General features: G+C 43.2%; 1 protein-coding gene across 1 annotated transcript in view; it reads right to left on the bottom strand.

Moving 5' to 3' along the window:
* Positions 1-6,031: 6,031 nt before the first annotated feature.
* The window catches only part of LOC142098999 (cytochrome P450 4B1-like), a 29,857-nt gene continuing 15,151 nt past the window's right edge, over positions 6,032-20,737 (bottom strand). Inside the window, exons 5-12 of the mRNA XM_075182032.1 lie at positions 20,436-20,560; positions 18,489-18,640; positions 16,477-16,583; positions 13,336-13,526; positions 11,983-12,116; positions 10,954-11,018; positions 9,848-9,930; positions 6,032-6,314 (exon numbers count right to left, since the gene is read on the bottom strand). Coding sequence (XP_075038133.1) covers positions 6,137-6,314; positions 9,848-9,930; positions 10,954-11,018; positions 11,983-12,116; positions 13,336-13,526; positions 16,477-16,583; positions 18,489-18,640; positions 20,436-20,560 — 1,035 coding nt within the window. The 3' untranslated portion in view covers positions 6,032-6,136. The remainder of the gene's footprint in view (positions 6,315-9,847; positions 9,931-10,953; positions 11,019-11,982; positions 12,117-13,335; positions 13,527-16,476; positions 16,584-18,488; positions 18,641-20,435; positions 20,561-20,737) is intronic.

Below are 20,737 nucleotides of genomic sequence, written 5' to 3'. Positions count from 1 at the left end.
ATCGCTATGCCCCTGGAGGGGCTGAAGATGCGCCTGGTGCCCGGGAAGGGGATGAAGAGTCCCCCGGTAGCTGAGCCCTGCAAGTGGGTGAAGACAGAAGAGGAGAAGTACTCACCCGTCCATCGATCCAGCGGCGGTGAGTATAACTTCTTTCTTGCAGGTCCTGTGCGCGGGGGAAGGATGAGCCAATCAGGGCTCATCTTTCCCCGCTGGCCAATCAGCGGCCGGATGCGCGAGCCAATCGCGGCTCGCGCCCGGCCATTCAAAAGATTGGCGCCGACGCGAGCCAATCAGCGCTCGCGCCGGCGGATGACGTCACGCCGGCGACTATATAAGTCGCCGGGTGGCGCCATTTTGCCAGAAGTCCGTCGGCGGGGAAGAGAGAGGACGTCTCGTCCAGACGTCCAGCAACTGAGGCAGCAGCAGCGGCGGCAGGGGGCCCTTGTAAGGGCCGTGAGCTACCCTGCCGCCAGAAGACTTCAATCAAGCCGCCGGAGCGGAGAACGTCGGCGGGGAGCCCTTGTAAGGGCTGAGAGCGCCCCCGCCAAGCAGCCTTCAACAGCGCCGAAGCGGAGAAGAGGCGCCGCCGGCTGGAGGGTCTGGAAGACCCGGAGAAGGAAGAAACAGAAGACGGCGTGTCAAGTTGAGTATCCTGCGCAGAGCAGAGGGACGTGATTGGAGGTGACTGCGGCTGCGGATCTGCTGGGATCGGATCGCAGCTGGGAAATCGGAAGCGGACTGGAGGTGACCATCGTTTACAAGGTGAGTTATTTTCTGTTGCGTCTGTCCCTGTCTTTCCCCGCAGGGGGCGTTACATTTTGGCGTAGTCGGCAGGATCAACGATGGCTCATCGGGGGATCATTCCGCTGTACGAGGGATACAGCTGTGTCATCTCTCGTGACGAAGTGGCAGCGTTCACGAAGCAAATCCTGGAACGTTGTGAGACAAGGAAGAAGAAGAACAAAGGTACTAAACGGCAACCGGTGGAAGAAATGCTGTGCTGGAAGTGTGGGTTGCCTGGACACTTCGCATACCAGTGCCCAGTTGCCGAGGAGCTCTTTGATGAATGGGAGGACGAAGAAGTCTCCGATGAATGGGAAGACGTAGAAGTCTTCGAGTGGAAGGACGAGGAAGCCTTCCATCCATGGTCTCAAGAGAAGTCGGAATCTGGAGGGAAGGATCGGCAGAGCCTGCTGACTGTCGGATCGCAGGTGATCGTCCCGTCCAAGCGAGATTCGCGACAGGAATACCCACGACAGCCGGATGCTGGAGCTGGGGTATTGGAGACGTCGGATACGTCAGACGACTTGTCCGTGGCTGTGGAAGAGTTGGTCCCTGAAGACGAAGGGAGAACTGAGCAGACCCTCCACGGGGCAACGCTGTGTCCGGAGACATGTGAAGATGTCTGCCCGGTGGTACCTGAGAGGATGGAAGCCATCAGTACCCCGGAAGAGAGAGCTGCTGAAGAAGTACTGCCTGAAGAAGACTGTACTTTAGAGAGCGCAGCTGGAGAGTGGTGGATGTTGTCACCTTCTGAAGAAGCTTCCCGCACAACCGAGGAGGTATCGGACGGATGGGAGGTTCCGGCAGGTGCTGAGGAAGAGACTCCCTGGATACCGACTTCGGGCGAGGAAGTTGCCAGGATGGTGTGGATCCTGCGCGAGAGGGCTTTACCGCGAAGGACCCGGTGGACGCAAGTCAGGGATGCCGGTAAGCGACCCTTGGAGGTGGACGTTGAGGAGAAGACGTCGATTGTGGGGACCACAATGGAAAAAGGCGGCGGAAATGTGGAGATGGTGCCCGAGAAGCGGGCGAAGGTGCCCGCCATCGCTATGCCCCTGGAGGGGCTGAAGATGCGCCTGGTGCCCGGGAAGGGGATGAAGAGTCCCCCGGTAGCTGAGCCCTGCAAGTGGGTGAAGACAGAAGAGGAGAAGTACTCACCCGTCCATCGATCCAGCGGCGGTGAGTATAACTTCTTTCTTGCAGGTCCTGTGCGCGGGGGAAGGATGAGCCAATCAGGGCTCATCTTTCCCCGCTGGCCAATCAGCGGCCGGATGCGCGAGCCAATCGCGGCTCGCGCCCGGCCATTCAAAAGATTGGCGCCGACGCGAGCCAATCAGCGCTCGCGCCGGCGGATGACGTCACGCCGGCGACTATATAAGTCGCCGGGTGGCGCCATTTTGCCAGAAGTCCGTCGGCGGGGAAGAGAGAGGACGTCTCGTCCAGACGTCCAACAACTGAGGCAGCAGCAGCGGCGGCAGGGGGCCCTTGTAAGGGCCGTGAGCTACCCTGCCGCCAGAAGACTTCAATCAAGCCGCCGGAGCGGAGAACGTCGGCGGGGAGCCCTTGTAAGGGCTGAGAGCGCCCCCGCCAAGCAGCCTTCAACAGCGCCGAAGCGGAGAAGAGGCGCCGCCGGCTGGAGGGTCTGGAAGACCCGGAGAAGGAAGAAACAGAAGACGGCGTGTCAAGTTGAGTATCCTGCGCAGAGCAGAGGGACGTGATTGGAGGTGACTGCGGCTGCGGATCTGCTGGGATCGGATCGCAGCTGGGAAATCGGAAGCGGACTGGAGGTGACCATCGTTTACAAGGTGAGTTATTTTCTGTTGCGTCTGTCCCTGTCTTTCCCCGCAGGGGGCGTTACAATATAACATGAATCAATTAACTTTCAACCACTATATAGATAAATCATAACATTAGGGGACTTGTCATGGAATTGGTCCTGTAGAGGAATTTCTAACAACACAATCAGCACTAAGACAAACCTTTGAAATACTCTGAAATGCATATAAATAAGATGCTATTAGATGAAGCAGATCTTTTTCTCTCGGCTCAGTGATTTTGTAGTACACATGTAGTACTATATATGTAGTAGGGGGCCAAGAATAGAGCCTTAAGGAACATCAACAGTGAGGGGTAAGTTACAGGGAATGTGAGTCAGAGGTAGAGACAATTAATGTTAGGAATCATGATGTTCTACTAAGAATAAAAGATCTGTAGAAGGGAGACGTAAATGTATGTGGACATTGGAGATGGTTCTGATTGTAAGTAGAACCTAGAACCAAGAAAAGTGACCAGATCAGTTGTAAAATCTCTGAGTCACTCATTCTGTCTGCAGAGATAACACTCCAATGGAGCCCTAGTTATGGGTTTCTTTCACTAATCCTGAATTTTGGCCTGGACATCTAGGACTTTTATTTCAGTTACTCCTGTATCCGATTATCTAGAATCTATCACATAAAAAAATGGCTGGTGTAATGTTCTTTAAAGACACTTTATATTTGCTCTTACTATTCCAGAGATGTCCGGTACATTAAAAGTTTTCAATGGAGGTTGGTGTCAACGTTTTCACCATTCCCCAAGGAACCACAAGACACTGTTAAAGACTTCTGAGCTGAGCATTAAGATATATTTTGAACAAAAAAACTTTGCAGATTTAAAACTACCCTTGTAAGCTCTTCACATTAAAGATACTAATATCCTTGGCTGAAATTTGTGGGCATTAGCATCTCAAGGGCAATAACATCCTTCTAGGAGGCAGTGTATGGGTAATAATGGCCTCCTGCTCAAACAGTTTAAGGGCAATAACATCCTACTTCAAGGTAGTGGCTGGGCAATGGTATCCTACTAGATGGCAGCACGTGGGATATAACATCCTTCTACAAGGCAGTGGCTGGGCAGTGGTATCCTACTACATGGCAGCTCATGGGCTATAACATCCTCCTACAAGGGAGTGGCTGGGCAGTGGTAGCCTACTAGACGACAGCACGTGGGCTATAACATCCTCCTACAAGGGAGTGGCTGGGCAATGGTAGCCTACTAGACGACAGCACGTGAGCTATAACATCCTCCTACAAGGGAGTGGCTGGGCAGTGGTGTCCTACTAGACGACAGCACGTGGGATATAACATCCTCCTACAAGGGAGTGGCTGGGCAGTGGTAGCCTACTAGACGACAGCACGTGAGCTATAACATCCTCCTACAAGGGAGTGGCTGGGCAGTGGTAGCCTACTAGAGGACAGCACGTGGGCTATAACATCCTCCTACAAGGGAGTGGCTGGGCAGTGGTAGCCTACTAGACGACAGCACGTGGGATATAACATCCTCCTACAAGGGAGTGGCTGGGCAGTGGTAGCCTACTAGACGACAGCACGTGGGCTATAACATCCTCCTACAAGGGAGTGGCTGGGCAGTGGTAGCCTACTAGACGACAGCACGTGGGCTATAACATCCTTCTACAAGGCAGTGGCTGGGCAGTGGTATCCTACTACATGGCAGCTCATGGGTTATAAAATTCTCCTACAAGGGAGTGGCTGGGCAGTGGTAGCCTACTAGACGACAGCACGTGGGATATAACATCCTCCTACAAGGCAGTGGCTGGGCAGTGGTAGCCTACTAGACGACAGCACGTGGGATATAACATCCTCCTACAAGGGAGTGGCTGGGCAGTGGTGTCCTACTAGACGACAGCACGTGGGATATAACATCCTCCTACAAGGGAGTGGCTGGGCAGTGGTATCCTACTACATGGCAGCTCATGGGTTATAAAATTCTCCTACAAGGGAGTGGCTGGGCAGTGGTAGCCTACTAGACGACAGCACGTGAGCTATAACATCCTCCTACAAGGGAGTGGCTGGGCAGTGGTATCCTACTACATGGCAGCTCATGGGTTATAAAATTCTCCTACAAGGGAGTGGCTGGGCAGTGGTAGCCTACTAGAGGACAGCACGTGGGCTATAACATCCTCCTACAAGGGAGTGGCTGGGCAGTGGTAGCCTACTAGACGACAGCTCATGGGCTATAACATCCTCCTACAAGGGAGTGGCTGGGCAGTGGTAGCCTACTAGACGACAGCACGTGGGCTATAACATCCTCCTACAAGGGAGTGGCTGGGCAGTGGTAGCCTACTAGACGACAGCTCATGGGCTATAACATCCTCCTACAAGGGAGTGGCTGGGCAGTGGTAGCCTACTAGACGACAGCACGTGAGCTATAACATCCTCCTACAAGGCAGTGGCTGGGCAGTGGTAGCCTACTAGACGACAGCACGTGGGATATAACATCCTCCTACAAGGGAGTGGCTGGGCAGTGGTAGCCTACTAGACGACAGCACGTGGGATATAACATCCTCCTACAAGGGAGTGGCTGGGCAGTGGTAGCCTACTAGACGACAGCACGTGGGCTATAACATCCTCCTACAAGGGAGTGGCTGGGCAGTGGTAGCCTACTAGACGACAGCACGTGGGCTATAACATCCTCCTACAAGGGAGTGGCTGGGCAGTGGTAGCCTACTAGAGGACAGCACGTGGGCTATAACATCCTCCTACAAGGGAGTGGCTGGGCAGTGGTAGCCTACTAGACGACAGCACGTGGGATATAACATCCTCCTACAAGGGAGTGGCTGGGCAGTGGTAGCCTACTAGACGACAGCACGTGGGATATAACATCCTCCTACAAGGGAGTGGCTGGGCAATGGTAGCCTACTAGACGACAGCACGTGGGCTATAACATCCTCCTACAAGGGAGTGGCTGGGCAGTGGTAGCCTACTAGAGGACAGCACGTGGGCTATAACATGCTCCTACAAGGGAGTGGCTGGGCAGTGGTAGCCTACTAGACGACAGCACGTGGGCTATAACATCCTCCTACAAGGGAGTGGCTGGGCAGTGGTAGCCTACTACAAGGCAACACATGGGCAAAAACATCTTCCTGCAGAAGCAGTGCATAGAATTCTTGTGTAAGTTCTGCCTATCTCCTCTGCCCACCAGTACCAAGTTTTGTCCTTTGAGTACAATTCCCATTTATGATGTTGACAAATGATGTCCTAAGTTTTACTCATAAATGATGCTATGAAAACAGTGGCATGCAATACATATATATGATTATATATTAATCATTACCATGCAGCCTTTTCCACCACACCCTCCCCTGCACTTTGAAACAGAGCTGTTAATATAATACTTGCATATTACTGATATAATACTTACATATTACATATGGCATCGCTTTAAACTATGAAAGACATCAGGCATCAAATAATTAGTCAATTCTTGCATATTTATTTATTTCTTTGGTAAAAGTATATAGTGCGATATGTATACAAATCTGCAATAACAGCACAAATAATACAGTCGTCTATTTTTAAGCTTTTCTTTGTATTTTCTTCAGATGTACGTGAACACCATTCACAGAGCGCAGGATTAACTGGGGAAGTTTTAATGGTTCTTTGCTTTGGTCAGGTCCCAGTTCAAATCTCTGTAATGTCAGAGCGACGCCAACTTTCATCTCATTCATAGCAAAGTTCTGTCCAATGCAGTTTCTGGGAAGAAGGATACAAATGTTATACTTTCTTACATCTAATTATTTACACATTTCACCAATTAAAAAGCGCTCGTCTGCACTTTAGTGGAAGTAGCCTTTTTGTGAGCTGAATCTATATACTTTATGACATTTGGTAATGCTATCGAGATATTGCTTCAGTAATGTAACTGATTACTGGGACCGAATATACTGTGAGCATGGCCTCACAGAATTAAAAAGGAAGTCTCGAGGTTGAGAAACTACTCACCGCACATGGGTCACCAGGGGGAGGTTTTGGGGCAGAGACGGAGGAAGACAACCTGCATTATGCAAATAGCCAAGGGGACCATACTTGGGTAAACATGTGGGGCCTGAGTTAATAAGGAGCGTATGCTGCGAATGCGTGCGTATCGTCAGCACAAAATACAGGCATGCTCAGAACCAGATGGTACACAATAGAACGTAGCCACGTCCAATTCACCTCCAAGCACAGACACTTGCTACAACCTATGATTTAGGGGAGTGAACGGGATGGGGAGTGGGTGGATTCATGCAGGCAATGTACAGTAACGGTGTTCCTGTGCAGCCACGTCCAAGTCAAACTCAGGCGCACACAGACGTACGCTGGTTTTCTGCCGTATCTCTTGCTCCAACTGGGGGGTAGTTTAAGTTCCAAATACTAGTGCTGATGGCTGAGTATGTATGTGAATACATGTGTTTGCAATCAGGAAAAACTGTAAAAATGTATTTTATATACAGTAAACATTTAAGGACAGACTAATAAATGGTTTTCCAATGGAAAAAAAAATATGTAAAACAAAACTTTTTTTAAAAATTTCCATATATAATCATAAATGACTATAAGGTTGACAGGTAACATTAATTTCTTTTTTTTTTGTGTGTGCTTTTGCGATTTTATATTCCACATAGGCATTGTACATATCCTGCAGTGTATGGTCTGGTAGAGCAGAGTTAACCTACACCAGTAGTCATCACCACCCGTATCTTTAGATCCGTTCCTTGTTGGCTTTGGGAGTATGCAGAGCCATTCTACGTATGGTTTAAAACAAAAGCATGATGCGCTCAGTATGCGTGCCTTAATGACTCAGGCCTGTGGCTTCTGCCATGGAGGTAAATAGTTATTTCCTCCATGGCCGCTATGTGCCCAAATTTTTTTTCGTGCGAATAGAGACGGAGGAGAGGAGTTCTTCCAATTGAGAGCTAAGAGGCATTAGGCTGCCACTAGGATGTGCGCAATAAGCTTCCTAGAAAAAATATCTAGATCTTGTGCGGGGTGTAGACAGCAAGAATAATTAAGAAGGATCATTTGCCCTTTGGAACAAGAGCTTCAAATAGGCTGTTCAAGAGACTATGAACCTTGTACCAAAAGAGAGTGATTACAGGGCATGCCCGCCGAATATGTGCCATGGTACCCCTATGACCACAATCCCGCCAACAGTCCGGTGAAGAGCCGGGGTATAGTCCCATTTATCTTTGTTGCAAAAATAACTTTTAGCAATTCCCAGTCTCATGTTCTCCCAGGTTTCTTTGTCCGCAGGGGTTGCAAGTCCCTCTCCCATTCCTCTTCATGACATTTTTGTGAGGGAAGGGCAGTGTTGAGAAAAATACTATAAATTTGTGAGATCATGTCTTGTTCATTGGATGGTGTCTACAAATATTCTCAAATGGAATGAGATCCTGAAGCAAGTGTGTTGGGGATAAGGAGCACAGGAAGTGGCATAGTTTGAAGAATTAAACTGGGTTGAGTATCTGGGAGATTTCTGTTAGAGATCAGCCATAGATAGCCATTGACCACGCCTGAAGAAGTCCACAGGACATTTGAAATAAGCTTGGATCTAGCTATGGAACCTCACAGTAGATGATCCAGGGGGAAATGTGGGGTTGTGCTAGATGTAAGTCAAGGGGGGCACTGGAGTGGTGAACTTCAGTTTTAAGGAATATAAGTCCCAAATCTTAGCAGCAAATTTGAGAGCAATTTGGTGGCAGGAGGTCATTGTTTAGTAGTTAGGCCCCACAAGTTGGACAGGTCTGGCAAATTTAAGTAGTCAGATTCCATAATGAGCCAAGAGGCAGTGCCTGGCGAGCATACAAAGCAATGATCTGGGAGACATATGAGACCAAGTAATATCGCTTAATATCAGGGAGACCCCTGCCAACTCTGGGGAATAGATCTCATCAGTATGTTGGCCGATATCCTCGGGGTCTGTTATTCCAGATGAAGCAAGTGAGGACTTTTTGAATGTTTAGTCTTAAAGACTGTGGGCCTCATTTCATTAAGTTTTCTCCTGGACAAAACCATGTTACAATGCAAGGGGTGCAAATTAGTTTATTATTTTGTACATAAGTTCAATACTGTCTGTTTCTTCATGTATCCCACAAATACTTGATAGCTTTATTTGTACACTGAAATTTAAAAATGATCTAGGACATGCCCTACCCCAACTATAAATCTGCTATCACAATTTAAATTTACCTCCTCCCTCCAATGCAACATCGTTTTGCCAAAATGCAAAGTTACTCCTTTTTTTTGCTTTACTTTCCTTAAGGAACCAGGCCCTATATGTTTACAATTTCTCTTGGGGTAGCACCTCTGCTCTGATCATTAATAAATAATGAATGAATTGTTAGAAGAATAATAAACAATACTACTGAGCAGTTTCACAATATAAGTCTGTAAACCCAAAGGTAATTTTGTGCGGATGTTCATCAACTTTCCCAAAATCTTTTTGAATGTTGTTTAGGAGGGAGAAAAGAACAGTTACTGGGGGAGTTTGAGATAGGTGGAGCCATTTGGGGAAAATATTCTTTTTAACTGTTATAATCCTGCCCAGCCAGGAGATAAGTCGTTTCCAGGAGCAAAATCGTTGTTTTTTTAAAAAATGTGAGTTAACTGTTCTTCTATGCATCTGCACTATGTATATGTTATACTACTTTACAGAGAACCTTGTGAAAGTGCAATCTGCATTGTGGTGCTTTGGAATGGTTTCAACTTGCCAGTGACAATATTTTTGTCGAACAAGAATCATTTAAAGGTCACAAAGATTCTTGTGATTGTTACTGAACCTCAACGCAACTTCACCTGTCTGCAAACACTGAGATCATGATTTGAGAGCTACACATATAACAATGTGTAATGTCTCTATTGAGCATTACAGAAGAGAACTAGGTAGAATATTTCCTCCTGCATTGTAAACACCCAGAACAAATCACTCCCAGAAGCAATCCCATGAACAAGCTCAAGTGACTTTTGTAACACTGGTAGCGATAAGAAAAATGTTGATATTCACCATTTTCCCTTGTTTTTGTATTTAGGCTGCTATTAATGATTTATGATTCTGGACTACCATGGCAACCACAGTCACATGACACATGATGCATTGAGCAGAGTGGCTTTGGAATGCCCCCCTGAGCTCTGTCTGCTCTGTGACATCCTCCTTCTCCCCATCCATGAATTGGAGATAATGAATTGCAGTATAGCTAAGAAAATTAAATTCAGATAGTTGAAGATTAGCTTTGTAGAATGAGGTATACCTTGGTCCCGCTGAGAAGGGAAGGAAGCTGTAGGCATTTCTGCTGGATGGATTCTCAGGTGAAAATCTCAGTGGGTCAAACACCTGAAAATATCATAAAACATATGAATTATTAGATAATGTCAGAATATTCTGCACTGAGAACACATACCCCACCCGAGAGAAAGTGGGTAAGGTGATTGTAGGCGTTTGAGGCATTTGAATGTAACAGTTAGCAAAGAAATTGGGCATTAGCTGGAGAATTTATATCCATAGGTTTCCTACTGTTGGCTTTGAGTGTTTCTACGCAAATAACGAACCTAAAAGTGTTAATACCATCTAAAAGCTATATGTATTGGACTGCAAGGTTGACATACATTTTTTACTCAATATTTTGTCATACTTTCCCCTGATGATTACATCTATTTTACACCAAATTATATTAATATATTAACAATATATTATATACAAATAAATGTCAATTCTATCTTGAGACAGTGAGCTCATGACAAAATATATTGATTAGACTACTCTTTAGAAAAAGCAAAGCTGCTCAATGACTTCTATACCCTTATAATTTTAGGTAGCAGCTGAGTTATCTCATATATCTTTTAAACTAAATATATTGTGATTTAACTTGATCAGGATCACTTCACCTGGCCTTAAATGGGTTGTCCAGTTTTAATGTACTGCACCCCATGAGTATAGCACTATGGTGAGGCCGCCACCTTCCCAAAGCTCCAGACTCCTCACAGAGCTAATAGGGTTAAAAGTGCTGCACAAGTCACAGCTACGGTGGCAGGGAGGTGTAATCAGCTCAGCCCCTCATTGAATAACCATAACCCCCTCCAGTAATGGGCCACACCGAAAGACATTTCCTTTCCATAGAAACAACTCTATGGTGGTAACAATGAGCTTCCCAAGAGTAGACCTCTGTCTAACCGAGATAAATCCCTTAACATAGTAAAATGCAAATTAGGTCTACTTTTATTTATAAAGGGTTGATATTTTTTTTTACTATGAGTGGTGCAATTATATCACAGCTGTACTAAAATATTCCACTAAGTACCAAAAAAATGTAACAAATTAAAAATCAATGGTAATGCTTAAAATACAACTCAATGTTACCTCTGGATCATCCCACATGCTGGCATGTCTATTTATGGAGTATATACTCAGGAAAATATTCGTACCTGTCATATGAAAAAAGATAAAGGGTTTTAAGTGAATATATAATACCAATATAAATAAACATAGAAAAACCTATGGTATGCCATTTTAGGTTTAATTTTTATCTCACTATGTATCAAATATCTAATCTTATAAAAATCTGTATATTTTGTGAGTACTTTTGTTAGAAATTTGAAATCTTTTATTTTAATACATAATTTATGCACAGTTTCATGCAAAAGTTTGGGCAACTCAGGTCACTAAATATGAATGGAAAAAAGTTGCCATAACCAACAACACACAAATATGTAAACAAAAACTGTGAATGTGGCATGTGCAAAAGTTTGGGCACCCTTCCAGTTGATTCAGCAATACTGTTTTTAAAGCCACGAAACTTGAATTGTTAGGCCTTGAATTAAGTGAGGTGAAGACAATTCAAAAGCTGAATAAATACTCTGAGCATTTTAACCTCCCAACAAGGCTCCTCAGAGCACCTAAAAGAGGACATGCAAATAAATATAACTGGCTGTTACATAACAGAGGAAGGTTGTAAAAAGATATCTAAACACTCTGAATTTTCAATTTCACAACACCATTAAGAAATAGAAGTTAAGGAGAACTTCTGAAGTCTGAAGTCAAAGCAGATCTGGGGATACCAGAAAAAATCTTAAAATGGTACATAAATTACTTACTCCCATTTCACACACCTCCACCCCATTACATCACATTCCTCCCACTTAATGACCCACCAAAGGCAGCCTCTGTCTTACTCCCCACCCGCCTTCTGCTATAGGACAGCACAACCTTCATATACTATTTAAACCACGGACAATGGCCTCCTCATCCACTCCCTGATGCAGTCCTGTAAGGATGAAATGTGTTGGTAAAATGATTACACCTACACACTGAAATGATGCACCCCTCAGAAGATTCAATCCATACTCTATCTCCCTCAACACCTATTTACACTATCCCATACTGACTAACCTTTGGGCAGGCTCCGCCCATCACAGAATGTGATTGGCTGGCTGAGCTCACGAGCCACTCCTGGTACAGGGGGATAGAGCCGCATACTCTCCTTAATACACATGGCAGTGTACGACATTTTACTCAGATCTTCCCTATGCACACACAAAATGATGAATAATATTACATTTATTTTTTAGTAATCATAGTGTGAAATAGCAAAATCGTATCCATTAGTGTTTTTCCTAAACATACCTTATTCAGTTGTAATGTTTGAAGAGACCTGGGTAAGAAAGTAAATACTATGCCTGTTAAGTTGCTCTGCACCAGTTGCTATTGCATGCTTACCAGTTGACTGACACCTAATTAAACACCCATATTATTTAACCTTATTACGCAGCAGCTGGCTGCACTTGGGATTAAGTGTAGAGTACCAAAATGTGAGGTGTCTGGCAGTGGGACAGTACAATTCTTACCCCACATGTCACATACCAACCGTGTTTTCATTTTACTCAGTCTGTTACATATTTACTACCGTTTCGTTATTTGTCTATCCAATTTTCTCCTGTGTACATGCTGAGTCCTTTGTGGAATCTAATAACTCATTATTTGCACCTGTGATCCCCATTCCATCTTGCTTTACAACAGTGCATAAACATTTCCTTGCTTTTTCCTAGATCCTGACCCTGGCTATGCTTCTTGATTTTGTTTGATATTCATCTGCCCTGTTCTTGTCTACGCTTCCCTACAGCCTGCCCTGACATCAGCTTGTTTCTGACTATGCTTCCCTGCTGCCTGCCCTGACCTTTAGTTTGCCTTGTATTTTGTCTTGTTTTGTTTGGCTAGTGCTTTGTTTGTTTATCAGCATCCTCCTGGTAAGTCTCCTTTGAGAGACTTTTTAGAGACTTCAGAAAACCATTAGGCCCATTATACATCGTGCCACAAAGGAGCCAGTGTCAGTTACCAGAGGCAAACAGGGTCCACTTCTTCATCCAGATCCTTTCACATTCTATTCTTAATGACCTTTACTTATATAGCACCAACATGGTAAACAATGCTTTGCAGAAAATATTAAATCATTCACATCAGTAATTGTCCCTGTAGAGCTTACAGTTTAAATGCCCTACCCACAAGCACACACATTAATATTAATCTACCAGTATGTGTTTGGACTATCGGAGGAAGCTGGAGTACCCGGAGGAAACCACGAAAACACAGGCAGAACATAGAAACTCCATGCAGTTAGTGCCCTGGTTAGAAAAGAAGCCACAGACCCAGCACAGCAAGAGGCAGCAATTCTACCCACTGAACCACTCTGCTAGGTAAACAAAACCTTTAAACATCTTGGAAAAAGAAAGACAGACAAGTTCTCACCACTCTACCGTGTTCCGCTCTCCCAGGACCTCTCTGATCTCCTCCCGGCATTTATCCTGGTGCTCGGGGTACTTGGCCATACAGTATAATATCCAGGAGATACCGCTGGCTGTCGTGTCATGTCCCTCAAACATGAATGTGTCCACCTCTGCTCGCAGATCCTCATCTGACAGACCCTGACCGTTTTCATCCTGATGAATTATAGAGAACATGTACAGTAGACAGGGCTCCAACATGTCCCTTGTTCTGTTTTTTTATCACTGGAAATCTCTAGGGCAGGGGTAGGGAACCTGTGGCTCTCCAGGTGTTGTGAAACTACAAATCCCAGCATGCCTTGCCACCTCTCTGCTGGTTATCTACTGGCAAAGCATGCTGGGACTTGTAGTTTCACAACACCTGGAGAGCCACAGGTTCCCTACCCCTGCTCTAGGGGGTTATTCTATAGAATAAACTTAGACCAAAAATTAAGTACAATTAACCTAAGTCATAAGTCATCTTCCATAAGCATTTACAGCAGGTAAGTCATTTTCAAGTTGGGAAAGTTAAAATGCAAACAAGGCAAAGCGTTGTTTGCGTTAACACCAAAGTCAAAGTGATTTTTATAGTATTAGCATATCACTGTTAAAGTGATACCAAAAATAGTTCTCCATAAAGAAAGCATTTATAAGTAAAATGGTTAAATTTTCTTATAGTATAGAACTTCAAAAATCTGAAAACCAAAGATACATGCAACTCAAAATTCAATGTAAGTACAGCTACATAAAGATATACTTTAAGCGACTGGAGTAAAGATACACCAGTCATCATCATCAACATGACCCTGCCGGTTAACTTAATATAATAAATAAATTCATGTATTTTTTTAAAACAGTGTTTCTAGCTTGTGCTGGTTACCATTGATACGAGAGGCAAAGTGCATTGTGTCTCACCACAAAGATCGAACCAGCAGCAGGCTATGACATGCTGCGCATGCTAGAAGAGTTATTTCTTACCAATTGGATTACTTTAGGATTACTATAGAAAGGAAGAAAAGAAGATTTGCAACAGATTTAAGAGAAAAACATAGTGGAAAATGAGAAATTTAGATGAGTATTTATTTTAAATAAAGGATTACTAAGCTCAGTGTGGGTGTTTATTTATTATTAGGTAGACTTGTAGAACTACATGCTCCAGCAGGCCCTGGCTGCCAGGTCATGCTTACAGTTGTAGTTTTACAAGCACCACCTTGTTTTTTCAGTCGTGAGCATGCTGATACTTATATTTCTGAAAGTACCAGCATGCTCAATACAACAGCTATTGGCTACCAGGGTTTGTCGGCGCTTGGAGTTCCCAAATCTAACTGTTTCTCTAACTTTGAAACTTTGAACCATTACACCGGTAACTACTGCCAGGAAGAGCACCTTTGCTATTCAGCACAGGTGTGTTTGTTTAGAATGGGGCACCAGCACATATTTGTAGACTCAATATCACTAGGACAGACCTGGCCATCCTGTGACATTCCAGGTGTTTGTAAACTACAAGTCCCAGCATTCCTTGCTAGCTATTGGCTGGCTATTTGCTGGCAAAGCATGTTGGGGCTTGTTGTTTCACAACACCTAGAGAGGTGCTGGTTGGCCAGGCTTGAACAGGGGTCTTCCACCCTGTGCTTAACAGGCTGGGTCTGGTGCACATTATGAAAGAGAGACACCATATTCTTTGGCCCCTGCAATAGAAATAACCAGCCCAAGCTATAAACACTGGTGGTGCATACATAGTTAGGTGGAGAGGGCAAGTTTTTATCTTAATTATTTGTTTAATCTTTTTCTTTCTTATTTTTTATAACACTAAGGACACAAGCCCTCACTGTAAGTAACTTGTGCTTGCCTGCCCCTGATCCATCTCTCCGTGCACAGGTGGACACAAATGTAATCCTGAGAGAAAGCAAGAAGTGGACTTTATGGACTAAGCAAACAGTCTCAAGCTAGGTGTCAAAGAAAGTGACACATGGGCTACCCCAGCAGTAGTTCGGCCTCAGTTGGTGTCATACTTTTCTGTTTCAACAAAACGTGAAAATAATTCTTCCCAAACATATACTAGCAATGACCAATCTGTGTACAGAAGAACTCATTTCTTATGTAATTTATAAAGTTAAAAGTTAATTTGACCACAATGGCCTTAAATACTGTAAAGAAACGGGCATGGTGTATGGAACCCCTTAATCTAATCCATAACCGGACTGCACTTTTTAGCCATGTTGTTATCAGGAAGTATCAGTGATGGAACTATAACATCTCCTTGGATAAATACTTCAGGGGTTAAATTCCACCTCCACAGGGAACACTTAGGAGTTGAGTGAATTAAGCTACCATTGTAATTTCTGTTTGCTCCCTATTGTCCATTAGTGAGCTCTACAGACAGCCAGGAGCCGGACCCAGCAGTGGTCACCTGAGGGAGGACACCTGGAGAGTTAGGGGAGGGGGCTGGATAGTGTGAGAAGCCCTCCAATCGAGATCTTTTGCAACTCCCCTGAGCAGGCCGTTCCCAAGGTGTGATTATGAGGTGATGAAAGAGGCTACCCTGGACATGTATGTGACTGACTTTGGCCAAGAGGAGATGCTCTGTCAGAGATGTGCTGTGGAACCTATCCCACTGGATTTATTTGAACTGATTTCCTCACTTGTTGGACCTGCTATTGTTAAGGGGACCGTGATGTACCTATCCCACTGGATTTATTTGAATTGATTTCCTCACTTGTTGGACCTGCTATCGTTAAGGGGCAGTGTTGTATTTAAATCCTGTTCTGCAGAATAAATCATCCTTCTATTTTTCCTCTAATACCGTGTCTGAGTGATTTGGGAACCACATATCTTCACAAATACTATACAGAATAATGTTATTATTCAAAGATTTGCTTGACCATATAGAGTTTACATTAAAGTAATTTCTCACCATTTCTTTAGCCTACGGCATTGCAGACATTATATAGCCAATTCTAATGAACATAATACTGTAACATTATGACCCAAAACTTCTTATGTTAGGGTTTATACTGATACAATAGCTATATGAATCCTGTTACTGCAGCATACAATTACATGGCGCCATCTTGTAGTTTGTTGTTTTAGTGAAGAGTTAAGGAAAACTGAGAGGTTAAAACTGTACCTTGGCAAACAAAAGTATATCGAGAAAGTCCAAGTGTCGCTTCTGCTTGACCTTCTCAAGCTCCGTCTCTTGTTTAAGAGATTCTTTTCTCTGTTTAATTACTTTATCTATAATGAACAAATATGATGTAGTGATTACCCTACGTAAGAGAGCAAAATATTAATACTGTACAGTTTCGGAACAACAACCACTACAGGGGTTGCATCTGATATGGGGCTCAGAGGTGAGTCTGGCAATATCCCTTCCGTGGCCCCAGTTCTGCTCATAAACTGCCAGTTGAGGCTTTATGGCGCATGCGCCGGACCCGCGCATGCTGAGAAGAGTCCCCTGCTTTGCAGAGTTGGAGCCTGGGAGACTCAAGCGCATCATCGGGCCCTCACCTAGATCTTGTGATGCCACATTCTGTCTCTCATTCTATACAAAGTAAAATTGTAAATATAGAATGATTTAAAACCTATATTTTCAATGTCAAGACCAGATTTCACAACAAAGCAGGAATTTGCAGTATCAAGAAAATATAAAGTGGATTTTATGTGCTGAGACTTTATGGGTTCATTTTTCGAGAATTCAGTAAAATCCAAAAAATCAGTAGAAAGAAATATATGAATCACACTCAATGCACCAGTGCGTCTGGATATTAAATTGAAGTAGTGGCCTCTGGAGCATAACCAATACTCAGTGCTACCTGTTCAATGCTAAGGATGAGTGGGATTAGTCTTCAGCATACATATCAAAAATGCTAAGGACGAAAGGATGAATCCCATTCATCCTTAGCACTACATCAGATGCATTTACATAAACATGCCCGTCTTGCCTCTCCCATCCGCCTCTCTAAGCTTAAGGAGTCGTATATGCAAGTGGGCCTGACTCTGAATACAAACTCAAGAGTAAGTCTCTTTTACAGTAGTGAAATTTGTATTTTACGTTATTCAAACAGACTTGCTTCCAACTCTACATACAGCCCTGTATGCGTTTCATTAAAGACAGTGCAAACTAGCAAAAAAAAAAACCTGTATTATCATTTTCAAGTGCATATTTTATTATGAATCCTGGTTTTTCTGTTTTGGAAAGGTGGATTGTTGCCAAAACAAGAAATACAAAGTATTTCTTCATGGTGTTTAAAAGAATACACACGTTTTCTTTTAGTTCACTTTCCTGAAATTTCAATTTTAAAAAAACAAAACTTTTTTAGCCATTTTGGGTACACTGCCCTTCCCATATATGGAGGTAAAAGGAAACTAATGGTATTTTCTGAAAATGTAAAATCTTACGAAAAAATAAGGTATAATACGTGTGGGTACTGGATAAATTAATTACTGACATTGCCATTGGAATGTGACCAGCCCAAAAAGTGCCAAATTAGGCTCAGCACAGGGGTAAAAATAGCTTCAGTGGCAAAGGGGTTAATACCACTTTAAAATGCAATTAGGGAATCACTGGTTTCTATCGCATTTCTTCTTGCTAATTTACAACTTAACGCATAACTCCGAACATTTAAAAAAAATAAGAAAACAAGCCACACTCATTTTCACCTTAATTACTGACTCCAACCTTCACATTTTCATAAAGCCACACCTACTCTCTAAAAGACCACACCCCTTTAGTGGGTGAGAATTAAGACAGCTCAGCCAAAATTAGACCATTTAGAGGTATGACTTAGTGAGTACTAAACTCTAATATGCTGGCAACTCCTCACAGGATTGTTTGAGACAGAGCCACTATATAGTACAAATAGATAAATATTGGTGGATCTCTCTTAGATTGATCTATCTATTGTTTGCTCTGCCTCCCTACTCCTACTCATCTGAAACCAGGGCTGTAAATATTATAATATTGCAATATATGTAAATGGATTTTAATATAAAATGTAGACTAATTCAGATTTGTACACTTATATGTAATAATAATACTAATAATAGTAGTAGTAATAATAATAATATTAACAATAATAGTAATAATATTATAACGCCAACCCTCTATAAACTAAAAAAATAATTTAACTTTATACTCACTCGTGTGCTGATGTACTATTTTCAGTGCTCTCCGAAAACGGAATCCAAGGGGACTTAGGTAGAAGATGAAGTCACTGTGATATGGGAAAATGCGGGACCTGCGTTCCACCAGGTAGGAGAGCTCATATACGGCTTTAATGTATTCATTTTCACTTCAAAAGAATAAAAAAGGATCAAAGTGTAAGTGTTTAATAAAACTTTTTTTATTGAGCAACATACTTTGTTATGAATATCCAATGTCAATGGAGCACTGAAGTCAGAAGTTAAAATGTTTTCTTGTTTTATTGATAGCAACAGCAAAGTGGTGGGACATCATAAAAATTTAAATAAAATTCAGTTATTGTGACAAAACATAAAGCTTGCTATATACTATACTTTAAAAATATTGCAAACAAATTTGGTGACTTATTTTAAACAACCACCATCATCCCCATCCCAATTTTTTTTAATGAGCTACAAAACTCTGCAGCTCCTGACAGTCAGTATTGCAAATCATACAAAATCTATTGGCAGAAACCTATTATCAGGGCACTTGTGCTGTTATATGTAATAGGTGTCAGTTGTTTTTGGAACTTGTTATACCAGATGATATATATATATATATATATATATATATATATATATATATATATATATATATATATATATATATAATCTATATACATACACATACAGTTGCTCATAGTTGACACTGACTGTGTTAGACAGGCAGTATGACAAACTTATGTAGTAAATGTACTTAACACTATTATAGTGCATTAATATATGCAGATGGCAAGCTTGTATTGTGGGTAATGTCAGAGATCAGGTTGCTCATATATCTTTTGTGCCTCCGGTCACTTTATCTATCTATATATAGGTAAGTTTAATACAAAAGGATGCAGCTTCAGTTATGACGTCTTTTACAGTTCATCTGCCACAGGGAGAAACTACTGAGAGCCGAACTTCCTGTCTGTGCATGCTCAGTAAGGCGATGCAGACAGCTTGTGGTTGTACCACTTCCTGTCGCTCCATATTAACATAAACAAACCATACATAGAAACAGAACAAGGACTTACAAGGTTGATGGAGAAGGTGCAGACATGAAATAGAGGGTAGAGAACACTGTGCTCAAAATAGCAGCTTGTGGGACAGGATGGTAGCTAGTACCTATAGGGAGTGTTGCCAGAAGGGGTAGGATAGGCTATAGATTTGGATTCTGAAGATTATAGGGAGCTAGTGTAGGGATTTGCAGAGGGGTGCAGCGAGAGAGGAAGACTAGTCTCACAAAGGAATTTAGGAGAGAATGAAGCATAGATATATGGGGGGAGGATAATACCACATAGAAGGAGGTTGCAGTAGTCAAGGCAGAAGATAATGATTAAGTGGATAAAGGTTTTGGTAACATCCTGAGTAATACTGAAGCTGGAGTCATGGTAGGCACCAAAGCAGATGCCATGGGGAACTGCAGATAATGGGATGTTACTAATGGTGATTGAGACTAGAGGGAGGCAGTGACCCCGGGAGGAGGGATTTATAGACATTGAAGGAGCATTTAGAAAGACGGGAGGTGAACCAGGGAAGTACAGTGCCTCAAACGCCAAGGAAGTGAATGGTGTGCAGGAGAAGAAGGTGTTTCAAAACTGACAGAGGTGTCAAGGAGTATGAAAAGGGAGAAGTGACCCTTTTACTTAGCTGTGAGCAGAAAGTTGCTCACTTTAATGATGAAAGTATTGTTGGACTATATTGGGCTGAAGCCAGATTTCATACAAGAATAATCTTATCAAGCTAGCCAATGCACCAAGATTTACATGAAGTAGTCACTATGTTCAAGACATGGCCCCAATCCAAGACCCCTTTTCTCTGGACTATTTTTTTCTGCTGAAATGTGATTGGTGCAGCTCCTAGAGCATCACAGATCTTAACGACTATTGTTTGAGGAGCACTAAATCCTCACCAGATACCAACCTCTCATTCTGGCAGTTGCTATGGTAACTGAAGGCACATTTCATTATGGTGTCCAGGGTCATGCGGCTGACAAAATGGAAAAGCTCCACTGGCTTCTTATCTGGGACCAGCTTCTCCCATTTGTCCTAAACAAGATGCAATGTAAGTCACAATATGTAACTTCAATCAAAATATTAAACCTTTGCAGGAACCTAGGATGCAAAGTTGACAAGATGCTATGTATTAACACAACAGCTGCAATTAATAACTGTTCCTCAATGGCGAGCAGTTGTTGTCATTCTCTATGTGCCACAAGACACAAC

The sequence above is a fragment of the Mixophyes fleayi genome, chromosome 8 (genome assembly GCF_038048845.1).
Source record: "Mixophyes fleayi isolate aMixFle1 chromosome 8, aMixFle1.hap1, whole genome shotgun sequence".
NCBI lineage: Eukaryota > Metazoa > Chordata > Amphibia > Anura > Limnodynastidae > Mixophyes > Mixophyes fleayi.
This window is presented reverse-complemented; position numbering and strand designations above follow the sequence as displayed.